This window comes from Nicotiana tabacum, chromosome 18 (genome assembly GCF_000715075.1).
Source record: "Nicotiana tabacum cultivar K326 chromosome 18, ASM71507v2, whole genome shotgun sequence".
Lineage (NCBI taxonomy): Eukaryota > Viridiplantae > Streptophyta > Magnoliopsida > Solanales > Solanaceae > Nicotiana > Nicotiana tabacum.
Genome location: NC_134097.1, coordinates 137,862,508 through 137,886,071, shown reverse-complemented (window position 1 = coordinate 137,886,071; position 23,564 = coordinate 137,862,508). Strand labels below are relative to the sequence as shown.

The 23,564-nt window shown below is 37.9% G+C and overlaps 1 protein-coding gene across 1 annotated transcript in view; it reads left to right on the top strand.

Moving 5' to 3' along the window:
• The window catches only part of LOC107790357 (DNA-directed RNA polymerase III subunit 1), a 41,005-nt gene extending 21,855 nt beyond the window's left edge, over positions 1-19,150 (top strand). Inside the window, exons 15-28 of the mRNA XM_075237334.1 lie at positions 7,682-7,916; positions 9,114-9,305; positions 10,849-10,947; positions 11,290-11,493; positions 11,577-11,855; positions 12,226-12,373; positions 12,480-12,631; positions 14,776-14,931; positions 15,010-15,123; positions 15,221-15,318; positions 16,668-16,872; positions 16,971-17,173; positions 17,884-18,037; positions 18,395-19,150. Of these exons, the coding sequence (XP_075093435.1) occupies positions 7,682-7,916; positions 9,114-9,305; positions 10,849-10,947; positions 11,290-11,493; positions 11,577-11,855; positions 12,226-12,373; positions 12,480-12,631; positions 14,776-14,931; positions 15,010-15,123; positions 15,221-15,318; positions 16,668-16,872; positions 16,971-17,173; positions 17,884-17,932 (2,134 nt within the window). The 3' untranslated portion in view covers positions 17,933-18,037; positions 18,395-19,150. The remainder of the gene's footprint in view (positions 1-7,681; positions 7,917-9,113; positions 9,306-10,848; positions 10,948-11,289; positions 11,494-11,576; positions 11,856-12,225; positions 12,374-12,479; positions 12,632-14,775; positions 14,932-15,009; positions 15,124-15,220; positions 15,319-16,667; positions 16,873-16,970; positions 17,174-17,883; positions 18,038-18,394) is intronic.
• Positions 19,151-23,564: the final 4,414 nt, after the last annotated feature.

Genomic DNA, 23,564 nt, shown 5'->3' with positions numbered 1-23,564 from the left:
CAATTTGCTCGTGGCCTCGATCCTCGTACAGTAACCCTTTGCCTGGAGCTGACTTTATATACCGAAGAATGTGAACAGCTGCATCCCAGTGACTATCACAGGGAGAATCCATAAATTGACTTACAACCCTCACCGGAAAAGAAATGTCAGGTCTAGTCACTGTGAGGTAATTCAGTTTTCCAACCAACCTCCTATCTCGTAGGATCTCTAAGAGGCTCCCCCTGTCCAGGCAGAAGCTTAGCATTCGGATCCATAGGAGTGTCAACAGGTCTGCAACCCATCATTCTAGTCTCCTCAAGAATGTCTAAGGCATGCTTCCGCTGTGAAATAACAATATCTGAGCTAGACTGAGCGACCTCAATACCTAGAAAATACTTCAATCTGCCCAGATCCTTAGTCTGGAAGTGCTGAAAGAAATGCTGCTTCATATTAGTAATACCATCTTGATCATTGCCAGTAATAACAATATTATCAACATAAACCACCCGATAAATACAAAGATTAGGAGCAGAATGCCGATAAAACACAGAGTGATCAGCTTCACTACGAGTCATGCCGAACTCCTGAATAACTGTGCTGAACTTACCAAACCAAGCTCGAGGGGACTGTTTCAAACCATATAGTGACCTGCGCAATCGGCATACAAGACCACTAGACTCCCCCTGATACTGGATGTGGACGACGATGATAAGTCAAGAGTGGTGGAGTTGCAGAAGGTTGAATTGGATTATGCGGAGGAACTGGAGCTATAGGTGGTGGAGCTGCAACTGGAGCTATAGGTGGTGGAGTTGTAACTGGAGCTGTAGGTGGTGGAGCTGCAACTGGAGCTGTAGGTGGTGGAGCTGCAACTGGAGCTGTAGGTGGTGGAGCTGCAACTGGAGCTGTAGGTGGTGGAGCTGGAGTTGTAGAGGAAGATGAATGGGAGATAGTGACTGAATCTCCAAAAGATGAAACTGGTAGCACCTCAGAAATATCTAAGTGATTACCTGGACCTGTGAAGTATGATTGGTTTCAAAGAAGGTAACATCAGGCATCAGCGGACATAAGGTACCGCTGGAGGTCAGGAGAATAGCATCGATACCTCTTTTGCGTTCTCGAGTAACCCAAAAATACACACTTTAGAGAACGAGGAGCTAACTTATTATTTCCTGGAGTAAGGTTATGAACAAAACACGTGCTTCCAAAGATACAGGGTGGAAAAGAGAATAAAGGTAAATGGGGAAATAGGACAGAGAATGGAACTTGATTCTGGATAGCTGAAGATGACATACGATTAATAAGATAGCAAGATGTAAGAACTGCATCCTCCCAAAAATGCAACGGAACATGAGATTGTATGAGTAGGGTACGAGTAGTTTCAATAAAATGTTTATTCTTTCTTTCAGCTACCCCATTTTGTTGAGATGTGTACAGAGACGATGTTTGATGAATAATCCCATGAGAGTTCATAGACTGCTGAAATGGGAAGACAAATACTCTAGGGCATTATCACTACGAAATGTGCAGATAGAAACCCCAAATTGATTTTGAATTTCAGCGTGGAAGATCTGGAAAATAGAGAACAACTTAGACCGGTTTATCATCAAAAATATCCAAGTGCATCTGGAATAATCATCAATGAAACTGACAAAGTAGCGGAATCCCAATGTAGAACTGACCCGACTAGGACCCCAAACATCTGAATGGACTAAAGCCAAAGGTGACTCTACTCGATTATCTAGAGGCCAAGGGAAATGGGAGCAGGTATGTTTACCGAGCTGACATGACTCACACTCTAAAGTGGACAAGTGAGATAAACCAGGTACCATTTTCTGAAGTTTTGACAAACTGGTATGTCCCAACCGTTTATGTAATAAATCTGGTGAATCGGTAACAAGACAAGTTATTGAAGGAAGACAAGATGTGAGTCCATATGATTTTGCAAGGATAAGGTAATAAAGTCAATCTGTTTCACTCTAGGTACCAATGATCTGCCCCGTACTGCGTTCCTGTATAAAAGTAAGGTCATCAAGAAATAAAACAATGCATTTAAGTGATTTGGCTAAGCGACTAACGATTATGAGATTAAAAGGACTATTGGGAACATAAAGAACTGAGTCTAAAGGTAAGGAAGGAAGTGGACTTGCTTACCTATTCCAGTTGCCATGGTTTGAGATCCGTTGGCCATTGTGACTGTTGGAAGAGATTGAGGGTATGAAATAGTAGTGAAAATAGATTTGTTGGCAGAAATATGATCAGATACATCTGAAACAATGACCCAAGACTCAGAGGTTGAAGGTTGGGAGACACAAGTCACGCTACTATCTGTTTGAACAACAAAAGCTATCCGTGAATATGTTTGTTTACATGTTTTGTAATGAAGGAACTCAATATAATCCGATAAAGAAACCATTTGGATTGGATTCAATGAATTGGATCCAACGGATTGTGAGTTAAAGGCTTCTGATACGAATGCCATTATAATGCTGCGCCGAAAAAGCAGAATTTTTTTGGAAATCACTGTTCACGCAAAAAATATATAAAAGTGGTCGGAATTTGATTTAAATTGGATGAGTATGCTCGGATTTGCAAAGAGAAGACACTGCCCTGAAGGAGTTTTCCCAAATTCGGGATGGAGACTGCCTCACGCGCCGGCGCGTGGATGTCGGAGCTTCGCCGGAGAAATTCTTCCGGCGGCGCGTGAGGGCGCGTGCGTCCTTTTCTGCTGGAGATTTTTTCACGGGTTGGTCGCCGAGCTCTGATCTACTTCCTGGTGGTGTTATTTTTTGCACAATACTGATGGATAGTGGCCTTTTACTTGCAACAGCCCTGTGTTTGCCGGAAAAAGCCTTCCGGTTGACTGATTACTCTTCCCGGAGTCGCTGGAATTTATGCACAGCGATAAACTCTCACAATTGCTCTGATACCATGTGAGAAAGTACGGGAGAAAAATATTATTACTTAATTAAAGTGTTGTACAACCCTATTTATATACAATGATTACATAATAATAGGTATCTACTTCCCGATGTGGGATACTATACATGACTAACTACTTAACAACTTCGTTCCTAATCTTGTCTTTTCTTGGGGTGCCCATGCATCCATCTCAACATTCTCATTTCAGCTACGTTCATCTTCTTGATTTGAGACTTCTTGGCGGGCCAACACTCAGCCCCATACAATATAGTCGGTCTAACCACCACTCTGTAGAACTTGCCTTTAAGTGTAGAAGGTCAAAGGAACATCAAAGAAAATAAAGGATTAGAGTAAGATAGCTCTTAAAGAGTGCAGCAGAGATGCATTATACACAAAAATTAGTGGCAATTATTTCAGTTTAGGGTTTTCCGTTCCTTGATATTAGTCATAAACTAGCTTCCTTGTGTTTGTTCGTATCATTTTGAATGCTTGAAATATTAATAGAGTGTAGTTCTTTAGTGCAACTGAATTAATATTGCTAACTTAATGAAGCTTAAGAAATTCTCCAAGGGAAAAATCCCCAACAGAAAAGCTGTAACAAGATTGTTTGCCTTGCAAATTGAACTTTAAACTTTTTATTATATCCAATGTTAAAAGAAATTTGATCTTTCTGAATTTTATGATTAATACTGTCAACACATAGAAGTTAATATATAGCATTTTACGTTCAAATATTCTTGAATTAAGTTAGTCAAGCACTTTTTTATCGCAAGTAAGCCTGTCCACGGATGCTAGGTTGTATCAAAGTTGTATATAACACCAAAATTGTTCTGTTCAAGAGGAATACCTTGTTGCAATTGAATCCTGAAATACCATCATGGTTCGACACAATTATTTCATATAGGTCTTACTCTAGTAGTTTTTACAAAATAATTGCAAAGCTGATGGCTGAAAACTGGTATCAGATAATCAGAATGCCTTTGTAAAAGGCAGGCAAATTGTTGATGCTGCTATGGTGGCAAATGAATGCTTGGAGTATCTATTCAAAAGAAAGATCAAAGGAGTGGCTTGCAAGCTAGATTTGGAAAAGGCATATGACCATGTTAATTGGCATGTTTACTATATCTCATGAAGCAAATGGACTTTGATGAAAGATGGATTGGGTGGATAAAATATTGTATATCCACAGTTAACTTTTCAGTCCTGATTAATGGATGTCCTCAGGGTTACTTCAAGTCTTACAGGGGGCCAAGGCAGCGGGATCCTTTGTCTCCTTATCTATTCTTGCTGATGATGGAGATTCTAAGCATCCTGCTTCAAAATGCAGAAAATTTGGGATGGATCAGAGGGTTGAAGTGTAGAAGAAGTGAGGGAGAAATCTCACACATACTTTATGCAGATGATACTTTGATTTTGTGTGAAACTGCGATAGATCAAATTTTACATCTTAGAGGAGTTCTATTAGCTTTTGAAGCTCTCTCAGTATTTAAAGTGAACTCGGCGAAGAGTAATGTTTCAGTATTAACGCAGAACATTGCATTGGTGATTTGGCAGACATTATTGGTTGTAAGGTGGAGCAGCTCCCTACGGCTTACTTAGGGCTGCCTTTAGGAGCTAAAAAGAATGACCAGAAGAATGTGGCAGGGAGTTCTGGACAGGTGTAGGAGTAAACTTGCTCCATGGAAGAAACGGCACTTGTCATTTGGGGGAAGACTTACACTGGTTAACAGTGTATTGGATGGTATGCCTACTTATTTGATGTCAATAATTAGAATGCCAACAACAGTGGAGAAAAAAATTGAGTGCTATGCGAAATAAATTCCTTTGGGAAGGTAATGCTGATAGAAGGAAGCTCCACTTGGTTAAGTGGCAGGAAGTGATGAAAGGAATAAAAGGAGAAGGTTTGGGTGTAAGGAATTTAAGGCTGCACAACAAAAGCCTATTATTTAGGTGGCTTTTGAGATATAATCATGAAAGCAATAGGTTATGAAACAACTCATAGATTTCCAGTTTTATATCGATGCTCCACTGACAAGACTGGGAAGGTAGCAGACTTTATCAGTAGTCTATGGATTGAATGTAGTCAGTTTGTAAAGTTGGAGCTGGGGAGTGGTAATAATATCCAATTCTGGACTGATGTATGGATGGGGAATGGAAGTCTCAAATCAAAATTTCCAGTTTTATATCGATGCTCCACTGACAAGACTGGGAAGGTAGCAGACTTTTACTCGAGTAATGACTGGGCAGTTGATTTTCAGGAGGGGTCTTAATGACTGGGAAGTAGATGAATTCGCTCAGTTAATGCAATTGCTGGACAGTGTCAGTTTGGACAGCAATAGGAGAGATTCTATTATTTGGGCAGCAAGCAATGATGGGAAATTCACAGTTAGCAGAGGTTATACTCTTTTACAGAAGCAACAGGGGAGGTATGAATCTGATTGGCCATGGAAAGCAATATGGAAATGAAAAGCTCCTGTTATAGCATGTTTTGGGTGGGTGGCAGCAAAGGAAGCTTGTTTAACTCAGGATAATATCCAGAAGAGAGGAACTATTTTAATTAATAGATGCTATATGTGTGAAGAAGAATTAGAAACAGTCAATCATCTCCTCATTCATTAAGTGGCAAGACAGGGTTGGGAGCTATTCCTTGATTTGTATGGTATTAAATGGGTATGCCACAAAATGTAAAAGTCTGCTGAAGACATGGCAACATCAAAAACTGGCAAGAATTCAGCAGGCAGTGTGGAGAACAATCCCCCTTTGTGTCTTATGGACAATATGGTTGGAGAGAAACAGGATTTGCTTTTAAGGGATAAGACGGCATGTATCCTGGATTAAAAATAGATGTCTTTTGAATTTGTTTTTTTGGGTGCAAAAGGAGTTTTATGAAAAATCTAGAACAATATATAGATTTCTTAGAGGAGATAGTTGATTTGTTGTTGAAAATTATTATGGAAGTTTTTGGTCTGGTGTAATTGTACCATCTTGGTACCTTCGTTAATAAAACATTACCTTATCAGAAAAAAGGTGATGGCTCTGGCAGACGTTGATCTTTATTCTTGATATATTAACTAACTAGAATTCTGTTTATATGTTTTGCACGTAAATGTTAAGGCTCATCAATTGATTTGTGACTGGAAATAAAGATTTTCACAAGGATCTTTTAGAGAACCTCTCAACATTGCTTGTCCCTCGGTTCCTTCCTTTTCAGAGTTTTCCTCTGATTGCCCTTCCTTTCCATTTTTCTTAATTATAGTTTGCTCTTTCAGTGCTTTTTCCATTTCCTTCCTTCGCTTCCAACTCTTGTCCCTGATTTCTTCTTATCCGCATTTTGTCATCTTTGGCTTTTGTTGCCTTGAGGCGTTTCTGGAGCGTAGCTATTCATTGATGACATGTAGATTCAGTATTTAGATCCCTTATCAACCTGATATCGTTTTTCTTTGTTATCAATGCGTCAACCATATTTTTTTTCTGATCAAGTCCACGTTCAACTATATTATCCCTCTCTACCAAGGAAACAGATGATACTAGATTTTGAATGCTGACATTTCCAAGTTTATTTTTTTTAACCTAAGCATAAGTTTTCATTGATAACCCAAAAGCCAAGCACTCTGATAATGCTGGTCATTGGTTATCAAAAAAGATAATGCTGGTCATTAAAAACAGATCTATCTTACAAAAGCTGCTTTCTTGTGTAAGGAGTCTATGAAATGTATCACTCTTTATTCATCATATACTGCACCAGAGGGCTCGCACGCTAGGACATATCAGTTATAAGGTAAGCAAGGCATAGCCTTCCTTTTAAAACATCTCTTATTCCTTTCATTCCTTAATGTCCAATCAATACAAGCTGTTCTTTTGGATCCCCCTTGTTTTCTTTTACCCTTAGTCCTATCCTGATCTTTCTTCCTTCCCAGCAAAATAACTCTTTACCTGATAAAGACATCATGTAGCACACACCAAAAATGCTACAGATAGTTCCCAGAGTTGGGGCCACCACTGGACTATGTGATGGTTTCCAGTTTTTACCCAATTTTGTTAAAATTTTTATCAGCACCTTTACAAGGGTGGTGCTGGTTCTACATAAAATTGAAACTTCTTTGCGGTTGCCATTTGGTTATAGCAGGTGAGTGGGAAATTTTCTTTTTGTGAATTCTTGGCTATTTAAGCTTGAAAAGTCTCTTTCACCGATATTGATGCTGAAATTAGTTACTCTGTTGCAAGTTGATTTTTTTTTTCATTCAATATATAGACTTCATTGAAATTAAAACACATCATGTTTCATCACAGCATAAGCTCCTATAAAATGAAACGACATAATCCGACAAGTTTTTTTTTCCATTAAAATCATAAATAAAGCACGGGTGTTCCACCTTAAAACCCTAGCTTGGTTCTACGCCAGTGCCTCGCTTAGCATGGTACCTGATAGTGTTGTCAGTCCTTATACGGATCCAGTAAGGAATGGGCCTGTTTTGCCTCTGCTTCTTCGCCAGTTTCTTCTTAATCATAAATGTCTATGTGACAGCATTTTCACCGGTTGGAGATTCTCAGCGATAAGCTCTGATGCTGCTTGAACATTGAAACCCTCGATTGCAAGTTTACTATTGTAGCACTAAGTTCATACTCTTTTGGTGTTTTTGAATTTTCAGCAAATTGTGCGCCCATTTCAAAGAAGCATGCATTTTTACATCAACCTTTTCGCTTCAGCACCATGGACCTTATCGTCTTGTTGCGCTTTTCTTTATTACAAACACTGACCTTATCTCTGTTTGTGTCTTGCTAGTGCTCGGTGGATTGGTAATCATGGATTTTCTATAGGGATTGATGATGTCACACCTGGGGAAAACTTAGTTAAGCAAAAACAAGAAGAGATTTATCAAAATTACAAGAAATGTGAAGATCGTATTCAACAATTTAATGAAGGAAAGCTTGCCGTGCAACCAGGCTGTGATGCTGCCCAGACTCTGGAGGCTGAAGTAACTATGGCGTTGAATAAAGTTCGTGACGACATAGGAAAAGTAAGAACAACTTATCTTTTCATGTGCTGCCTTTTTCCAACTAACAGTCGTCACTTGTAGGGGTTTTATCTGTCATAACAGGTTTACTGCTAGAACCTTCATGTCTTTAATCTCTTCCTAGCTTCCCTGACAGATAAAAGGAGGGAAAGCATGGACAAGGAGAGCTTAGCCACAGTATTTTAAAAAAAAGGGCATCCTGATGCACAAAACGTCTTTCGTTCACGCAGGGTCCAGGAAAGGGCCGCACCCCGAGGGGTGGTAATATAGGCAGCCTACCGAGATGCAAACATAAGTGGCTAATTTCACGACTCGAACCTGCGACCTATAGGTCACTCGGAGACAACTTTACCGTTGTTCCAAGGCTCCCCTTCCTTAGCCACAATATACAAACATTTAAAACTTCAAGACCGAGTGAAGTGCTAAACTTGTGAGAGTAAAATAGTAAGTATAGAAGGCAAAGAGTTACATTTGGCTGCTGACTGAAGTGCTCATCATGTAAACAGCAGCTCGAATGGAACACCATAAGTCAATCTGAATAACGGATGATGTTAAAGTTCAATTCGTCAATTAAAGAGTTTTGCCTACTCCCTACCCATGTAAAGTATAGGAAAACCTGTGTGCATCAAAGCCTTCACAATCCAGGAGCCTAATTTAGACATAATCCTCAAAAACCAGCCCCCCTGCAAAATCTACTGTCCTAAGACCTTATGTTTCCATAGTTCTTTTTGGCGCCTCTTCCCCGGTCTTCTATCAAAACTTTGTCCATTAGAAAAACCCTTGCCAAATTGCACAAACCATTTTATGATTTAATCAAATTGTGGCCAACTATATGTGGATTTATACATTATATTCATGTTCTTCACCTGGAAAACAATGTCTCCTTGCATCAAAGAAGAGAGCCCAGTCAGTGATAGTGCCAACTTGTAATGAGAATTTTCTTCCTTAAAGCAAATCGTCGCTTTAAGGTCCTACCAAATCCAATCTATGAAAAAAAGAAATTGAGTGATCATTTGCATCCAAGGCCTGCATAAAATAATATTTAGAGTTAGGAGGCATGCTTCTTTGCAGTCTCTTTGTTTCCTCTTGTAGCTTTCTCCCAGAGATATAGCTGTTGTGATGTTTAGTTGTTAACTCATAATGTCACATTTTGATACGGGATGATGGAGCAAATTTTCCTGAATATGAATTTTTTTACAGATTTGTATGAAAGCACTACATTGGAGGAATAGTCCTCTGATCATGTCACAGTGTGGTTCAAAAGGATCCCCAATTAACATAAGCCAGATGATTGCATGTGTTGGTCAGCAGTCCGTTGGCGGTCGTCGTGCTCCTGATGGATTCATAGATCGAAGTCTTCCTCATTTTCCTACCAAATCAAAGTTTCCAGCTGTGAGTACTTCATGTTACATTATCAGTTTATTTGTTATTCTCTGGATCTTTAGTCATCGCTCTTCCGACAAGAGCTCAAGGTCTTTTCTTGTACGCCTCTATGCTAGTAGTATGTGGGATCCCTGAGAACATCCTCCTACTGTGTTCACTTTTTTTTTTTTTTTTCCCGTTCAATCTTTTCAATTAAATTTATTAAGCTGCATCAGTTTGTTGCTGCCGAGGGTCTATCAAAAACAACCTCTCTACCTTACACAAGGTAGAAATAAGATCTGAGTACACCCACCCTCCCCAGACCCCACTTATGGGATCACGCTGGGTATGTTGTTGTTGTCTGTTGCTGCCATACAGTTATCATGATTCCGTATCTAATTCTTTATGTGACGTGTTTTCAGTAACACAGTGTCATATATAGTTATTTAAGCGGACTACACGTTACAATTGTTTCTCATTCACGTACGTGACTGTACTTGTACTATTAAATGATTGACCGGATGCCTTGGGTGAGATATGCATTTAGCAGATAGTGCTAGTGACTGTTGTGTCTGTCTATTCTACCAATGGAAGTTCACACCTGCCCACTCGTTAGCTATTGGTCTATCTCTTCTACCAATGGAAGTTCACCTCAGCTCAATTGCCTCTCGTATATTCTAGTTACTTTGAGTTGGCTGAAGAAATGGTAATGAACTGGAAACCTAATAAGAGCGGATAAATGTGGTGCTTTTGAGCATAAGGATGATTCTGAATTTGACAAAGGAACACATTTTTTGCTGGCTGCCATCTGTTGTGGGAAGAGAAACATTTCTTTGGTGGGGCCGTGGGAAGACGTATCCTAGGGACTAGGCACATTTACCATGTTCTGCAGCAGGAGTAAATGGGCTCTCCATGTCACGGGCCTCACGGCTGTTTCTACTGTGAGATCCCAGAATTATTCCTTTGATAAGCCATTATATGTAGGTCTAAGTGGTCATGTGGTGCACTATCTTTGGTTCCAGGAATGGGAAAGGGAGGGGACGGTTTACTTCGCTTAGGTTAAGTATTAATGATATAAAAATAAGAGAGAGAAGCAGATACTTCGATGGTTTTGACGATTTGATGATTATAGGACACACCTATTTATAGGTGTCAAATGGAAGACTATCCAATTTCTTTGTAGTTTCCTGGTAAGACATTCCTTTTCAGATTTTGATCTTTCTTTGTTTTATTCAATCACTTTTTAAGTGATTGGTTAAAAATTGAGATATAATGACGGAGAGATGGGAATAAATTATATGACATCATGGAGAACATTGATTGCTCAGAAGCTTGGTATGACTGGGTTGAGAGAAGGACAAATACTTTATGCTGCATGTCAGTGAGTAGGAAGGTGCTTTTATGGTTGTGTCAACTGCTTTTAAAATGGTTTATTCAGATTCATCAATTGCAGTTATGTTATTTTAAGGAAGAGATGCTTAAAGTAATTATTGTTGTTACTTATGCACTCAACTGTACAAATTGCTTGTATGTACGCCCGTGGATGCTGATTACAGTTATGTTTTTGGTTCAGGCTAAAGGGTTTGTAGCTCATTCCTTTTTTGACGGTTTGTCAGCAACTGAGTTCTTTTTTCACACAATGGGAGGAAGAGAAGGCCTTGTTGATACAGCAGTATGGATTTCCTCTTTCGACTTATTTGATGGCGTTACTATTTATTTCTCATTCGGACATTAGATTTGTTTACCTGAATTCTTCATTTGTCTGCCTTGACATACTTGTATGGAACGGATGTGATATAAGTGCGGATACTTGTAGATTTTTTGAAATGCACTAAAAATTAACAAAAAGATTGCAAAAACTCGTATCGGATGCTTAACACACCTGTATCAGATATGAGAGTGCATGTAACATAGGATGTGTCCGGATCCAACAGATTCTTGCTGGTGTCTTCCTTTAAGTGTCAAGGCTAAAGTTTTGCCAGTGTTGGATGTTCATCCATTTCGATCGTCACAGGTTAAAACTGCTGACACCGGATACATGTCTCGTCGACTTATGAAAGCTTTAGAGGACCTTGCTGTTTATTATGACAACACTGTACGAAATGCCAGCGCAAGTATAATTCAGTTCATGTATGGTGATGATGGCATGGATCCTTCACAGATGGAAGAGAAAAAAGGCCGTCCTCTGAACTTTAGCAGATTATTTATGAAAGTTAAGGTATGAGCTTCAATTTTTTAATAGAATTCTCAACAGTTTTATGGCGAAGGTTGGAAAATTTTGATAATAATTTCTATTTACAGGCAACGTGTCCTCCTAGAGGTGAGAAGGGTTTGTCTTACTCGGAAATCTGCGAGATAGTCAATGAAAGGCTCTCGTATCATGATATGAGTCCTGAAGGGGGGTGCTCAGAGGCATTCCGGGCTTCATTATCAGATTTTCTGATTAAAAATTTAGCTGAAACCTTGAAGAGATTACGGGAAGCCCTCTTATTGGGTGAAGAGCAGTATGCAGGGGGTGACCGTGAATATCTTGAAAACGTTGCATTAAACATATCTGGTATTACAAAGAAGCAACTACAGGTAAATAGAGTGTTATCCTATATTAACTGTTCTGCTAGCCAAAATCATTTAAATTGGAATCAAGGAATAATTCTATAATATCCCCTGTGGTAGGACTTAAAAATAAAGATATAGCATGTAAAAATTGACATGAATCTGTGTCCAGTATTCTAGGAACGGTTGGGTATCATATAGGTTACAAGACCTACGAGCTGTACTTCATTGAGTGAATACTTTCAATGGGGAATTTAGGAAAAGACAGAAAGGAGAAACAAAGAGATAAATCTTTTCTATTTTAAAAAGAGAGAGTATCTGTAATTTCCCCAAGCAATAAAGTTACTAATAGCACTGTGTGATGTGTGGGTTTTTATTTTTCCTTGCTTCTTTGTAGGTGTTCCTCAACATGTGCATCTCTCGCTATCACCTGAAAAGACTAGAATCGGGAACTGCTATTGGTGCAATTGGAGCTCAGAGTATTGGGGAACCTGGGACACAGATGACATTGAAAACCTTTCACTTTGCTGGAGTTGCAAGCATGAGTATCCTTGTTTATTTGGAGCTTAATTTTGCATCTTCAAGTTGGTTTTTTTGGATAGTCTAGATGGGTTTTTATCATATTATCCTGTTTCTTTAACTCTTTGGTAGACGTTACACTTGGAGTTCCTCGAATAAAAGAAATTATAAATGCAGCAAAAAAGATCAATACTCCTATTATTACTGCAAAACTTCTGTCTGCTGCTAATTTAACTGCAGCAAGGATGATTAAAGCCCGCATTGAGAAAACTCTTTTGGGACAGGTAAGTTAATTGTATTTGCTAAATCTTTTTAGACTTAATGCCTCAGTTGACACCTCAACTTATTCCGTTCTGCAAAGCTGGCCCCTAAGTTCCATTTTTTTCGTTTAAACACCTGTACTTGGTAAAAACACATTTCAAACGCTTCTGAAAATAGAAATAGCACGTATCTCTCAATCACTCTTATGTGTTATACACATCGTATAACTTTTTGACACATCACAGACAAAAGAATGACACGTCAAGGCATACTATAATTGGCAACACATTCATCTGGAAGCCATTCCTTTCCTTCCCCTTGACTGCCTCTTTATTCGCCAACTCCAACCACCACTCCCTTGACGACCTTATCTCCTTTGCACCTTCTCTGCGTCCTCTTCTCCTCCACCATTTATCACTGCCAGCGCCCTCAAGTGGGTATCCCAACAGCACCAGGCCTTCACCTCTTACTCACCTCCACCCTCATTGCCTTACCACCACTGCCACCACCGAGCATATTGCCTCCACCTAAGTTGCTTGGGCTCGGGTGCGGGTGTCCGATATGGGTGCGGATCTAGAGGTTGGATCTTTCATGATCTAAATTTTAAGATTCGGGGGTACGGATCTAGGTACGGTTGTGGGTGTAGGGATTCGGCTAAAAATAATTCAAATATCTAAAAATAGAGTTATATAAATATTTCTAAATTATGAGACATTATGTGAAAAACTTACAAGGTATTCCGAGAAGGAGAAAAATATTGATCAAGAGGAGAATCTGAGGAGATAAAAGGAAAAGGACCGATATAGAAATTTTTATGTACAAGGTATTCCATTTTCTTCAAATTCATCTTGGCATTTATTTTGATTTAAAAAATCATTGTATCTGTCCCGAATTTCTCCGTCGATTTTGGTCAAAGTACCCAAAATCAGTTGACCAAATCTGATACGGATCCTACACCCACACCCATGTCGTGTCAACACGGGTGCGGCACCGAAAGTGAAGAGTCCAAGCAACTTAGGCCTCCACCACTTCCTCTCTTGTATACTCTTCACCTCCACCCGTCTACAGTGCTCCTTGTGCACGCCCACCACTGCCCTCCTAGCCATTTTGCTTTCTTTGTTGACCGGCAGGATCCCTGTTTTTCAATCACGAATCTAACCTCCTACAACTCTTAAAGGTCCGGTCTGCTCTTGTTGGCTTCAAAATTCAAGTTGGGTAAGAGTGGTATGGATAGAACTCAAAGAATGGGATTTGGAGTTGGGGATATTGAAGATCATGAGGAATTTGGTAATTTGATTATTTTGACCTTTGGTTTTTAGGCCAATTCTACAGAAAAATATTAAATTTTGATGGCAGCAGAAAGCATAGTAGTGTTTGGAGAGTGGTGATCAAAGAAAAAGAAAGTAGAAAGAAAGATAACAGGGATGATTTTCTTCATATTTGCTTTCCACCCATGCTTTTAAGCCACATCATCGAAACCGATGCCTCATGAACATGGTCAATGGTCGAAGGTGTTTAAAATATGTGTTATTACCAAGTATAGGTCTTTAAATGGGAAAAGGGGAGTCGGGGGCCGTCTTTGCAGACCAGGACAAGTGAGATGTCAATTTAGGTATTAAGCAATTTTTTTCATGATATAATAGCTGCTTAGTTACTTGAACTGCTTACTGTGCAAGAATGCTGCTAGAGATGGTTGTTTTTTTTTTTTTAACTTCATAGTTTGCATCTTCAACTAAATCATCGATAATAACACTACCGAGCCCTAGTTGGATTGCTACACTGCTTCTTTCTCAGAAGCTTTTATCAAATGACTCCTATAATAGCCTTACATTCCAGTACACTGGGCTTCTCAATTGAAAATATACTGAAAGCAACGCCGGTAAGAACTCAAGTTTTAACTTTGGTATAACTCATGCAATATTTTCAACTTTCTACATAACTTATGTAGCATTTACTTGTTCTGGAAAATATGAAGTACATGAAAAGCTACTTAAAATCTGTAAAATATTATGCATAATGTTAAAAATATTCCTTGCCCTGTTTAGAGCAATATATTTTGATCCCTGCCATTTCTTCTTCCACTCAAACCTCCTTGATTAATTTGTGAAGCTCTCATAATGACATTGAACTAAGTACTTTGTGAGTTGAACATTTATTTCCTGTGCAGGTGGCTAAGAGTGTAAAGATTGTGATGGCGTCTCGATTAGCATCAATTGCTATTACGCTAGATATGGAGACAATTCAGGTGTCACAACTGTGTATTGATGCTTATACTGTCAAGCAATCGATTTTGCAGACCCCAAAAATAAAATTGAAAGAACAGGTGAGAAAGGTTGTGTTTCTGGTTCGGCTGCTTATCTATTAATTATATCTTATTGGGTAAAATTCCTATTTTCTGCAGCAAGTAAAAGTTTTGAACCCCAGGAAGCTGGAAGTTTTTCCTCAGGCTAATAAAGATAAACTGCATTTTGAACTTCACCGGTTGAAAAATAAGCTTCCTGCTGTTGTTGTGAAGGTATGACAATTATCAACACTTAAATCAAACTAAATCTGTGAGTTTTTGTCCGAACTACTCTGTTCACTTCAACTTGTAAATCTTGTCGGGATATCAGGGTATTACTACGGTTCAAAGGGCTGTGGTGAACAAAGAACAAGAAAGAGATCGTAAGAGTGATGCCAAAGGAGAAACATATGAGTTGCTTGTTGAAGGGTAAGTTTTATGTACGGCTTCCGCATTCTACATCATTTGGTTGTGCTCTGTTTGGTGTGGCAAGCCTGTTATTCACTACAATATTCTGATAACTAGATGTATTCAAGATCTCAGAACTTATTTCTCTTTTCGGAAGAGAGATTCCAAAAGTTATTTCGCTTTCACATACCTTATTCTTTTTTGTTAAATTAAAGAATAACCTAAGAGGAGGGCTAGTTAGGTTATCGAAAACGTTGCACCAATCTAGAGAATTTGAAACCTCCTTCTCAAACAATTGCTTAAAGTGAAGTAGATTAGAACTTGGGTCAATCTTAGTCTTTATAACCTCCTTTTGAACAGACCAGGGTAGTCTCGGACTAATAATGGCCCCCTTACCAAATTGATTATCTTCAATTATTTATAGCTCTAACATTAGATATTCATCTAATTGTATCTATCAAAATAAATTGGTAAATCTTAATTTTAAAAGTATATTCATTAGCAAAAATAGTGTATTTAACTAGTCAATGGCTACAAATATACATTAAAATCCAGTAAAGTTGTTGCAAATTTGTCTGTTATTTTTTTCTTTGGGACTTGCATACGCATGCTATGTTTGCAATTAATGATTTAGACATAATCTCAATATCATAACAGTACACCAAACTAATTTAAAAATTAAATGCAATTATGTTCTCAAATATATGAAAGAAGACAAAAAACTGTAACTGCGGGCTGCATTTTATGTCTATGCAGGCAGTGTAAGGCTGTCGGCTGTTACATGAAAATGAAAATTACTACCAAGATTCTGGAGGCTCTGATACCATATTGAAGCGTCTCACCTACCTCATCTAAAAGTTTAAGTTGTTAGAAAGAAGGAACACTGTAAAATATTTATTTATCTATGTAAGTTTAGGTCTGTTACATTTTTAAAAATCAAATAAGAAATTACTTTGAAATTTATCTTTTCAATTGGAAAAAAGTAATTAATGGAACAATTTTAATCACGAGATCATGATTTGGAGCTGTTCTGGGGCTGGTTTGTTGCAGTTAGATCATTTAAAAAGATTTGAAAGGATTATAAAGTATGTGCAGAAAATCTGTATTTGTTTGTTTGATTGAGAGGTTAACTGGAAGGCTAGCAACTCATCTAATCAAATTTTATTTCAAAATAATATTGTCTAATATAGTTTCGAGGATCTTGTGAAGAAGTGTACAAGAGAATAACAGTCCTACCTTACTGTTTTGGTTCAATTTTCAGCAGCTTGGGCTTTTGGTTTTCTTTTCTGTGACTCCATGATCCAGTTAGTTCTTGCAATAAAATAGAAGTCCTTCCACACGATACCTGATTTGCTCTTTCCTTTCTGCAGTACCGGTCTCCTAGCCGTAATGGGCATTGACGGAGTTGATGGGCGTAATACAAAGAGTAATCATATAATGGAGGTGCAACAAAGACTAGGCATTGAAGCAGCAATGATCTCTATAATTGATGAGATTAACTATACCATGTCAAGTCATGGAATGACAATAGACTTGCGGCACATGATGCTTCTAGCAGATCTGATGACATATAAGGTAGTTCTCCTGGAAATTTTTCCTCATCCAAAAACATGTTGGATTCCTTTAATGTCCGATTAACAAGTTTAATGGACACTTTTTTTTTTCTATCATAGGGTGAAGTTCTGGGAATAACCAGACATGGCGTTCAGAAAATGAAAGATAGCGTACTGATGTTAGCCTCATTTGAGAAGACAACTGACCACCTGTTTAGTGCATCTGTAAATGGAAGGGATGATAAGATAGAAGGAGTTAGCGAATGCATCATCATGGGCATACCAATGCAGATAGGCACTGGGATGTTTAAACTTCGGCAATGGTATGTGTTTGATATTTTAGCATGAAAATTTTAATCTTGAACCTTAACATATCTTTTATGTATGTCGTAATTATTTGAATAAGCTAATCATCAGAAGCTCCAAAGGGAGAAAATTGATTAGTTTACACAACCTTTAAGGTCTTATTGCTAGATCAGAGAAGTAATATTCTGAGGAATGGTTTCTTTTCATATAATAATCTAGTGTTGGCCTGTCTTTGCTTCCGACTGATGCAGGACGAGAAGGGAGATGGGATAAATGGGAGAAAATTAAAGAGAAGTGGGCGAACAAGAGAAGAATAAGATAAACCACAGAGATTTCTATCATAGGGTTAAATCATTTTTTTGTGCAAGTTTCTGAAACAAAATAAACAAAGCCTTATTTATAGGGTAGGGGGTCCTAAACAAGATTTTCTATCTTGTTCCAATTACCTGGAGTTATTGTAGTAGCTCCTAAATTCTAGCTGCATATTAAAGTGTCTTTTCTATCGTGAATCTCTAAAATCCAATGAAATCCAAACGTCTGCTTTGGTAGGATAATTCCAGAATAACTTGGTTATTTTGATCCCTCCACTTATCATAGTTTATCCTTTATTCCTGCCCTCTTCTCTTGTCATTCTTGTGAATGTTTTTATAGTTTGATGTTCTTCGTACAGTCCAAGTTAACTAATCCCTTGTTTCCCTGTGTTTTGTCTTTCCTTTGTCTATGCCAGTGTTCAGCAGGTTGAGCTGAATTATCAATCAGAACCTATGTTATCCTAGGACTTCTAAATGCATTTGTCTGGTTTTGCAAAGTTAATATTTTGTCAATGCCTCAATGGCATTTGGGAGGCGCTGCTGAATTCTCTTCGAAGGATAATGGCAGAGGTAAAGATGAATTTAATATGAGGAGAATATGCACTCTTTTTGTGGCTTGATATTTCGATGCAGCTGCTTGTTTTCTTCTTCCATTGCATATTGTGCATCAAAATTTGTTTTTATAGTTCCTAATCTGTGAACTATTCTTCAAAATGCTTTAATGGATAGTATTTTCAGATTTCTCCTCTTTTTCCTTCTGCTTACTGTTTTTCCTTCTATGTATCATGGGGCACCCACTCTCGGGTTTGGGGGAGGAAGGAATTGGAAAAGCTGGAGCATTGTCAGATGTTATTGGATATTAATTTGGTGCTACTTTTCTTGATTTAACCATCTTACCTTTTATCTTCTTTGGCACTGATTGTACAGGTAGACGACTTGCAATGTTTTCTTCGTGTGGCGTGATATGCAGATTCTAGCATTGACCATGCAACATCAGGTGAATTTTAAAAGAAATCGTCGAAGGAGGCAGTCTTACCAACACCTGGAAGATTGGTTTCACCAACCTTATAACGTAGAAAGTTACTTTGGCCCCTGTTGGTAATCATGTTTACGGGTGACATTGTTTTCATCTTTATTTAAGGCAAAACGTAATTTCGGGAGTCCCTCCTCCAGCCTGTGGTAGCACATCCTTATGTTACTCCATGGTTGCTGATGCAGATTTTGTTAGTATTTCTTATGATGCATTTGCACAAAGTCTTGGCATATTGGTAACTCATATTGGGAATCTTCCCTCAGGGAATTGCAGAATGTTTAGCTATCCAACCATTTGTTAGAGGAATAGGAGTAGTGTACAGTCTGTGAAGCAATAGAAGCAAATTAGGAAATTTGAATTATAATTTTCGGAAGAGGAATTTATGCTTTTGGCATAAATTTCCTAGTTTACGTTTATTTAGAGTCAAGATAGAAAAGTAACTTGTGAGAAAGGGAATTGCACTTTTTGTTTCTGGAGTTCACCATTTCTGGACTTTAAATCTGGGGCAAGACTTTTCACATGTGTGAAGAGGTCAATGATGTACCTGTCACTTTAATAGATGTTTTATGGTCCGCAAAAGGTTCCTTCTTTTTACAATGTTAAGGTGATGTAAATTGATTCTTTTGGCGTTCCATAACATTACATTTTTTTCTACAACATTGCTATTAGAGTGTGTGTGTGTTGTGTGTAAAATGGTAGTCGCTACCTTTTTGGCTGAACCAATTGTCGGGCGATGTTTTTTCCCTTTCTTGGACTGTAAAAAATAGTTGGCCACTGTTTAAAAAGATAAGGCAAATGACCAAGATATTTCACATCTTCAGTTTCTGGATACAAATATCTCGCCGGGAAGGTTTAATTCTTAAAGGAAATCAAGAAATATAGTGTATTACTTAATACAGAAAAGTCTTGATGTACCAATAAAAGAATATTATTTTAGGGCCATAAACAAGAATTCAGGATGATTTTTAATTTTTCGTATGCTAATGTCCACACCATCTTCATGAATTCGGACGACAGCTTTGAATCATCTCAAATTTTGTGGGCCCATAAGAAAAAACCTAATGAACAATAGTCATTGTTTTGCCATGACTGTTTTTCGCTTTTTGATGTTTTAGGGCCATAAAACAAAATCCATGACGATTTTCAATTTTTTGTGTGCTAATGTCCACACCATCTTCATGAATTTGTGAGACGGGCTGAATCGCTTAAAATGTTGTAGGCTTATCAGAAACGACCTAATAAACAATAGTCATTATTTCGGCATGATCGTTCCTCATTTTTTTTGGTATTTTAGGACCATAAAACAGGAATTGAAGACGATGTTTAATTTTTAAAATGACAATGTCTCTTCATGAATTCGGGCGAGTGGCTCTGGATCGCCAATTTTTTTGGCCTATTAGAAATGATCTATTGAACAATAATCATTTCTTTGTCATGACCATTCTTCTTTTTTGCTGTTTTAGGGCCATAAAGCATAAATTCATGACGATTTCTAATTTTTCGTGTGCTAATATTCACGCGATCTTTATAAATTTGGGCGACGCACTCCGAATCGCCTAAACATTTGTGGGCTTATCAGAAATGACCTAATGAACAATAGTTTTTGCTTCGTCATAATTGTTCCTCGTTTTTTGACATTTTAGGATCCTAAAAGAGAATTTCAGAATGATTTTTAATTTTACGTGTGTTAATGACCATTCCATCTTTTATCAATTTGGGCGATAGGCTCCGAATTGCCTAAATTTTTTTGGACCCATAAGAAACAACCTAATAAAAATTATTCATTATTTCGCTATGACCATTTCTCGTTTTTGGTGTTTTAGGGCCATAAAAACAGGAATTTAGGATAATTTTTAATTTTTCATGTACTAATGTCCACGCCATCTTCATAAATTCAGGCGACGGTCTCGGAATCACCTAATATTTTGTGGGCATATCAGAAATGACCAAATGACACAATAGTCATCCTTTGCCAAGATCATTCCTTTTTTTTGGTCATTTTAGGACCATAAAACAGGAGTTTAGGACGATTTCTAATTTTTCGTGTGCTAATGTCCATGGCATCTTCATGAATTCTATCGATAGACATCAAATCGCCTAAAATTTTGTGGGCCCATTAAAAACAACCTAATGAACACTAGTCATCGCTTCCCACACCCGTTCCTCGTTTTTGATCTTTTAGGGACATAAAATCAGAATCTCGAGCGGTTTCCAACTTTTCATGTGCTAATTAATATCCACGCTATTTTCATGAATTCGGGCGACGAGCTCCGATTCGCCTAAAATTTTGTGGGCCTACCAAAAATGACCTAATAAACTATAGTCATTGTTTCGTCCTGACCGTTACTCGTTTTTTGGCTTTTTAGGACCATAAACCAAGAATTCAGGATGTTTTCTGATTTTTCATGTGCTAATGTCCATGCCATCTTCATGAATTCAGGTAACCGGATCCGAGTCGCCTAAAATTTTGTGGGCCAATCAGAAAAGACTTAATGAACAATAGTCATTACCTCTCTATGACCGTTCCTCGTGGCATTTTAGGTCCTTAAATAGTAATTCAACACGGTTTCTAATTTTTTGTGTGCTTATGTCCACGCCATCTTCTTAAATTTAGACAACGGGCTCCGAATTGCCTAAGATTTTTTAGGCCCATTATAAATGACTTAATGAATAATAGTCATCGCTTCGTCATAACCATTCTTCATTTTTTGCCATTTTAGGGCCATAAATAGGAATTTAATACGATTTTTAATTTTTCGTATGCTGATGTCCACGCAATCTTCATGAATTCGGGTGACGGGCTCCAAATCACCTAAAATTTTATGGACGCATCAGAAATAACCTAATGAGAAATAAACATCGTTTTGCCTTTATTGTTCCTTGGCTTTTGGAGTTTTTAGGATCATAAAATAAGAATTCAGGACGATTTCTAGTTTTTCTTTTGCAAATATCCATGCCATCTTCATGAGTTCGGGCAACGGGCTACGAATCGCCTAAAACTTTGTGGGCACATCAGAAATGACCTAATGAATAATAGTCATAACTACGCCATGACTGTCTCCATTTTTAGAGTTTTAGGGCCATAAAATAGGATTTCAGGACGATATTCGATTTTTCGTGTGCTAATGTCCAAACCATTCTCTTGAATTCGGGCGACGGGCTCTGAATCGCCTAAAATTTTGTGATCGCATCAGAAACGAACTAATGATCAATAATCATTACTTTGCGATTACCGTTCCTCGTTTTGTGTTTTAGGATCATAAAACAGGAATTCAAGACGATTTCCAATTTTTCGTGTGCTAATGTCCATACCATTTCATAAATTCAGGCGATTGGCTTCGAATTGCCTAAAATTTTGTGGGCCCATAAGAAAGGACCTAATGAACAATAGTTATTGCTTCTCCATAACTATTATTTTTGGTGTTGTAGGGCTATAAAACAGGAATTCAGTACGATTTTCGATTTTCGGTGTGCTAATGTCCATGTCAAGTTCATGAATTTGGGAGACCGGCCCCGAATCCCCTAAATTTTGAAGGCTTATCAGAAACAACTTAATGAATAATAGTCACTGCTTCTCTATGACCGTTCATCGTTTTTCTTGGTGTTTTAGAGCCATAAAATAGGAATTCTACAGGATTTTTGATTTTTCGTGTGCTTAATCCACGCCATCTTCATGAATTCAGGCAATTAGTCTCGAATTGCCTATAATTTTGCGGACCTATCAGAAATGACCTAATGAATAATAGTTATTGCTTCTCCGTATCTGTCCTTAATTTTTAGTATTTTAAGGTCATAAAACAGGAATTCATCATGATTTTTGATTTTTCATGTGCTCCATCTTCATGAATTCGGTCGATGAGCTCCGAATCTCCTAAAATTTTGTGATCGCATCAAAATGAATTAATGAACAATAATCATTGTTTTGCCATGGTCATTCCTTGTTTTGATGTTTTAGGGCCACAAAACAGGAATTCAAGACGATTTCCGTTTTTTCATGTGCTAATGTCCATGTCGTTTCATAAATTCGGGCGATTGGCTTCGAATCGCCTAAAATTTTATAGGTCCATTGGAAATAAAAGAGTAAACAATAGTCATTGCTCACTATGATTGTTTCTTGCATTTTGGCATTTTAGGGCCATAAAACAGGAATTCAGGACAATTTTTGATTTTTTATGTGCTAACGTCCATGCGATCTTCATGAATTCAGGCGACGAGTTCTGAATCGCCTAAAATTTTGTGGGCCCATCAGAAATTACCTAATGAACAATAGTCATTTCTTCGCCGTGACCGTTCCTTATTTTTTATTTTTTGCGTTTTAGGGCCTTAAAATAGGAATTCGAGACGATTTTTAATTTTTTGTGTGCTAATATCCACGACATCTTCATGAATTTAGGTGTCACGACCCAATTCCATATCAGGTCGTGATGGCGTCCAACACCGTTACTAGACAAACTAACAATGAACAACCTAGTGATTTCCCATTTTCACGAGTTTCCCATGTAGCAAAATTTACCTTAATTTAAAAGACTTAATAAGAAACCGATTTAAGTAAATAAATGAAAGCAGTTAGAAATATTTATAACCATAGGAACAGAACCCAAAAATCACTAGTCTACTAATGTGTGCCAAAATCTAGTGTCACAAGTATGTGGGCAACTAGTAGAATATACAAAAGATGGTTATCCTACTGCCTGAAATAGAATAGATAGCAACAAAACAAAAGAGAGACTCCGGCATGCTGCTAAATAGCTCAGAAGGGGGACAACTCACTGTGAAATCTCGAACCAGGATCAAGAATGCACACCGGACGGATAACCAGATACACTTGCCTCATATCCTATACAATTAAGTACAGAAGTGTAGTATGAGTACATAAACAACATGTACCCAGTAAGTATCTAGACTAACCTCGAAGAAGTAGTAACGAGGGGTTAACTTTGACACTTACTATAGGCTAACAATAATATATTAAAAATATTATACTAAGCATGGACTTCATGGATAATACTGAAAGCTCAGTAACACGAAATAATAAATTTTTCTTTCACAAATATTAGTTCCAAA